The 5,601-nt window shown below is 54.0% G+C and overlaps 1 protein-coding gene across 2 annotated transcripts; it reads left to right on the top strand.

Moving 5' to 3' along the window:
* Positions 1-254: 254 nt before the first annotated feature.
* Positions 255-5,601, top strand: SOD3 (superoxide dismutase 3). 2 transcript variants are annotated; one of them, XM_021938334.2, is made up of 2 exons: positions 255-511; positions 4,367-5,601. In XM_021938334.2, exons 1-2 carry the CDS (start codon positions 364-366, stop codon positions 4,990-4,992), a joined length of 774 nt encoding a protein of 257 aa, XP_021794026.1. In that variant the 5' UTR covers positions 255-363; the 3' UTR covers positions 4,993-5,601. The 2 variants fall into 2 exon arrangements, with proteins under 2 accessions (XP_021794026.1, XP_003898594.1); XM_003898545.2 differs by having other exon boundaries at positions 325-511; positions 4,254-5,601.

Genomic DNA, 5,601 nt, shown 5'->3' with positions numbered 1-5,601 from the left:
TCTGCTCTCAGGTATGACAGCACAGCTCCACAGCAAACACCGTGCACATTTGCGAGGTGCCCATTTCCATGCAGCAAAAATAAGTCAATAAGTTACTGACTTAGAGAAAAGCAAAGGGCCTCTCAATAAAGAGGTCATTGTACATCTCTCCAAACAGGCGATTTTCTTTCTCATTTTTATTCCCCTGCTGTGTACTGAAGGTCACTGGCTACAAGCCGGTGAAGTCACGGAATGAAATCTTTGGCCCAAAACCCCAGAAATGGGAGGGGCAGGGGAGGTGGGGACAGAGCGGGAGGAGGTGGAGGCGAACCAATTCTACAAGCCGGGGCTGTCTGGCCTGCTTTTCCTCCGTAAACCAGCCCAATGGCCTGCCTCCCTCACGCTGACCACTCCTCTGGGCTGGCCTCCTGCTGGGCTAACAGCCCAGGCTCCAGGGACAGCCAGCATTCCTGGGCCGGCTGGGTGCAGCACTCTTTTCAGGAGAGAAAGCTCTCTTGGAGGAGCTGGAAAGGTGGGTGCTAAGTTGAGGTTCATTTTGTTCTTCTTGGAGTGTGTTTATTGAGTCTGAAGTTGGGTTGGGGCAACAGGCCTCTTCTTGGGAACAAATTGCATCTTCTTGGGAGGGAAATGGACTTTCTCTGGCTGCTCTGAGGGGTTAGTAGGGAGGTGGAGTGAAGGGAGAGGAAGGCAATGAGGGGAGGAAGAAACCGTTCCTCCTGTGGATCTGCAAAGACCAGTCCAAGAGGACCTTAGTGTTAGGAAAAAGAGCTCCTTCTAGGAGTGAGCTGAGGGATGAAATATACCCAAGGCTCAAGAGGGGCAGGTTCTTCCCAGATATAGACCCAGGAAGGAGATAAAGGCTTGGTGCCTCCATTTGGTTCAGGATACAGGCCCCTGTTCTCTTTCTTTGATAACACTGTCCTCCCCTCCAGATCCATGTACAAAGGAGGCCCTTAAAAAGGCACTTGGTCATTTCACAGCTCAAACTGAGCAGGAGGCTGTGGGAGAAGAATGAAGTTGTCCCAAGGGGAAGAGGTGTCAAAGGCTTAAGAAACAAGAAGTCAGAGTTTACCTGGGTTTAAGGGAGAATTTTCTTTCCCCCTCTTCCTCCTCCTCTTCCTCTTCTTCTTTTTCTTTTTCTTTTTTTTTTTTTTGAGACACGGTCTCATTCTGTCACCCATTCTGTCGCCTAGCACCCAGGCTGGAATGTAGTGGCATGATCACCATCATGGCTCATTGCAGCCTCCACCTCCTGGGCTCAAGCGATCCTCCTACCTCAGCCTCCTGAGTAACTGGGACTATAGGCACATGCCACCACACCCAGCTATTTTTTTATTTTTGGTAGAGATGGGGTTCTCTCTATGTTGCCCAGGTTGGTCTCACACTCCTGGACTCAAATGATACTCCTGTCTCCGCCTCCCAAAGGGGTGGGATTACAGCAGAAGCCACCATGCCCGGCTCTTCTTTTGGTTTAAGAGAAAAACATCTTCTTAAAATATTTATTTCCCAAGGATTCTTGAAAAAGAAAGCTCACTGACACACCCCAAACAATCTGGTTTTGCTCTGTGCTTTTATGGAGAACTTTCTAAGCAGCAGAGCCCTTCTGAGTGGCAGGGCTGTCTTAGGAGGAAGATGTCTTTGATGATGGGGAACTTCATGTCCAGGTCTGGCAGGAGAGTTACCCCACTTTCCTGCCTACTCCCTGGGGCTTTGGGGTAGTAGTACTACATTGGGCCATGTCATTTAGGTGAGTCCTTGAACATCACTTTCTCTGCTTCTCCCTCTTTCTGGATACTTCTTCCTGGAGCCTTTCAAGGGCACCTCCTCTCACAGTGTCCACAGCGTCTCTTAGCTAATGGTCCTAAAATCTCTACCAGCAGCTTCTCTCTGATAGCTAAGAGCTGCCATTTCCTGAGAACTTTCTAGGTACTGGGCTCTGTGCTAAGTGCCCTAGATGAGAGATGTGCAGTGTGGTGCCTAAACCTTGGGCTTGGAGCAGACACACACTTTCAAATCCTGCCTTCAGCTCCTTATTGAACATGTCACCTTGGGCAGGACACACGCCTCTCTGTGCCTCAGTTTCCCACACTTTAGAATGGGGATAACAGCTACTGAATAATGTTCTTGTGAGGATGCAGGGAATTAACCCACGCACAGTACTTATAATAGCGTCTGGCACCTCTGTTCAACAAGTTTTAGCAATTCTAATCATCTCTTTTAAGCCTCGCAGCAAGCCTCTAAGGTAAGTCTGTATTAGTACCCCTATTTGCAGATGAGAAAACTGAGGTTCACAGGGGATGAGGCAGTGCACAGTCTGCAGTCCAACATTTACTCTGCTACTCAGCAATAAAAATAATAACTGCTAACCCTTAGAGTAAGTGGCAGAGTCAGGCTTCAGATTCATGAGGTAGCTCTAGAATCCATCCCTTTAATCACCACACTAAATTGGCTTTCTGAAATGGTTATATAAAGCATATCTACTCAGTCTTGGAGTTTCTTAAATGGCAGCTAGTTTGGTGTTGGAAATGCAGTTGACCTTTAAAGCAGTTCTTTGGAGGCAGCACCGATCCCTCTGGACATACCTTGGTGGTATGGCTGGCCTTATGCTACAGGTAAGGAACCTGAAGCTAAGCATCAGTAATCCCATGAAGTCACAGTTACAGTTAGTATAGGTTGGAATTGGGATTCAAATATGTACCTGACTTTATAATTCCTGGCTGGGCTCCAGAATCTTTGATGGAGGTTTCTTCTTTCTTTTCTTTTCTTTCTTTCCTCTTTCTTTCCCTCCCTCCCTCCGTCCCTCCCTCCCTCCTTCCTTCCTCCTTCCTTCCTTCCTTCCTTCCTTCCTTCCTTCCTTTCTTTCTTTCTTCCTTTCTTTCTCACAGAATCAGAATCTCTTGGGGTGGCGCCTGGGCATCTGATTTTTAAAAATCAGAATCTGATGTGCAGTCAACACTGAGAACCCCTGCCAGCTTCATCTCCTCTTCCAAGTGCCAAACCCAAGTTTCCAACTGTCTGCCCACCTGTCTCCCCACCTGGGCACCCGCCAGCATCTCACCCTCAGGAGACTCCAGCTGAACTCATCCTCTCTCCCTGCTTCTCCAGAACAGGTCCCACCCTCCCTCCACCCAGTCTCTCCTGCTGGGAACCTTGGTCATTTGCACTGTGCCTTCATCTACCAGCCTGCCAGTGCTGCCTGGTGTGTCTCTTAAACCCATGCCTCCTCTGTGTGCACTGCCTCCACTTTGGTAAAAGCCTTCATTTCCTGCTTGGGTTACTACAATGCCCCCTAACTCATCTCACTGTCTCTATTTCTGCTTCTCTGTCTCTTCCTAGGCTACTCCCATTCTTTCTCCCCTTTCCTCTTCATCCCAAAGTCCAACCCATATCCTTTTACCTGTAGGACTTAGGGAATGAAAGACCACCTCATCACCCACTTTTCTTCTTAAAAACTTCCACTGCACTACCTGCTGAGATGGCCTTCTTACTCAACTTGGCTGGAAAACTCCTACCCATCTTGTGGAATCCAGTTCAAAAGTCACCACCTCTGAGAAGCCTTCCCGGAGGCTCCTAGGGAGATGGGTACTGCCTCCTCTGTCCTTCCCCAGCACAGGCCCGTCTTCAACCGTAGGATTGTGCTGGAATGATTGGATGCCAAGTCTGTCCCTCACTTAACTCCTTATGCAAAATCACATATTATATGTTTCCTATGGCCAGGTGTGGGCCCAGGTGCTGGGGATACCGATGAATAAAACTGAGTTTCTGTCTTCAAGAAGCTCCAAGTCTACTGAGTGTAGCAGAGAACACGGAGAAGGCACTTCAGGGAGAAGGCATAGCACATGCAAAGCCACAGAAGGCAGGGACAGGGTTGTCTGTGGGGGAGGATGGAGGAAGAGGGTAACAGGAGACCAGGTGGGGAGATGAGAGAAGGCCATGAGACACCCCTCATGCTCCCTGAGACCCCCTCCACGCTATGGAGATGGGACTGGAGAGGACCATGATCATTTGCGACTCAGATCTCTGTGGGTTTCTTCACATTGGGTCGCAGCCATCTTTACAGTCACAGCACTTAACACAATGCCCGGCACACAGCAGACCCTGGACAAACGTTTGCCACACGAAGGGATGCCCACTGGGCCAGGAAGCCCACTGGGGACTAGGAGGTTGGGTCTGCGACAGTGGGGACCCTGAGAGTCCATGTTTCAAGTAACTAAGCCTCACTCTGCCCCCATCTCCGCGGGGGCGTCCCGCAGGTGCCCGACTCCAGCCATGCTGGCGCTGCTGTGTTCCTGCCTGCTCCTGGCAGCCGGTGCCTCGGACGCCTGGACGGGCGAGGACTCAGCGGAGCCTAACTCTGACTTGGCAGAGTCGATCCGAGACATGCACGCCAAGATCACGGAGATCTGGCAGGAGCTCACGCAGCGGCGGGACGACGACGGCGCACTCCACGCCGCCTGCCAGGTGCAGCCGTCGGCCACGCTGGACGCCGCGCAGCCCCGGGTGACCGGAGTCGTCCTCTTCCGGCAGCTGGCGCCGCGCGCCAAGCTCGAGGCCTTCTTCGCCCTGGAGGGCTTCCCGACTGAGCCGAAAAACTCCAGCCGCGCCATCCACGTGCACCAGTTCGGGGACCTGAGCCAGGGCTGCGAGTCCACCGGGCCCCACTACAACCCGCTGGCCGTGCCGCACCCGCGGCACCCAGGCGACTTCGGCAACTTCGCGGTGCGCGACGGCAGCCTCTGGAAGTACCGCGCCGGCCTGGCCGCCTCGCTCGCGGGCCCGCACTCAATCGTGGGCCGGGCCGTGGTCGTCCACGCTGGCGAGGACGACCTGGGCCGCGGCGGCAACCAGGCCAGCGTGGAGAACGGGAACGCGGGCCGGCGGCTGGCCTGCTGCGTGGTGGGCGTGTGCCGGCCCGGGCTCTGGGAGCGCCAGGCGCGGGAGCACTCAGAGCGCAAGAAGCGGCGGCGCGAAAGCGAGTGCAAGGCCGCCTGAGCGGAGCCCCCACCCGGCGGCGGCCAGGGACCCCCGAGGTCCCCGTCTGCCTTTGAGCTTCTCCTCTGCTCCAACAGACACCCTCCACCCTGAGGTCTCACCTTCGCCTTTGTTGAAGTCTCCCCGCAGCCCTCTCCACCCAGAGGTCTCCCCTATACCGAGACCCACCAACCTTCCATCCTGAGGACCGCCCCAACCCTGGGAGCTCCCCACTCAGTAGGTCTGAAGGCCTCCATTTGTACCGAAACACCCCACCCACGCTGACAGCCTCCTAGGCTCGCTGAGGTACCTCTCCATCCGGACCCTCCTTCTCCACCCCATAAGCCCTGAGACTACCGCCTTTGACCTGACGATCTTCCCCCTTCCCGCCTTCAGGTTCCTCCTAGGAGCGCAGAGGCCGCTCTAGAGGGTTGTCTCGAGTCCCCCTACCCCCCCCCCTCCCCCCCCCCCACCGCTCCCGCGGCCAGCCAGCCCGTGCAGCGGAAGCCAGGCCAAATGCCCCGCGTCTTCAGCTGTTTCTCATCCACCGCCGCCCCACTGAGACCTGCTCCTTTGGGGGGAATGTTTGGCAATCTTTGTGTTGCACATTAAAAATTCAGCAATTCAGTA

This window comes from Papio anubis, chromosome 3 (genome assembly GCF_008728515.1).
Source record: "Papio anubis isolate 15944 chromosome 3, Panubis1.0, whole genome shotgun sequence".
NCBI lineage: Eukaryota > Metazoa > Chordata > Mammalia > Primates > Cercopithecidae > Papio > Papio anubis.
Note: the sequence above shows the minus strand (reverse complement) of the source record. Positions and strands in the feature narration are given on the sequence as shown.

Bases quoted from the DNA above. Each gene is read 5' to 3' on its own strand.
- SOD3 (XM_021938334.2), top strand. From the start codon at position 364: ATGGCCTGCCTCCCTCACGCTGACCACTCCTCTGGGCTGGCCTCCTGC. The intron at 512-4,366 runs GTGGGTGCTAAG...CTGACTTGGCAG, and splicing joins CTCTTGGAGGAGCTGGAAAG to AGTCGATCCGAGACATGCAC.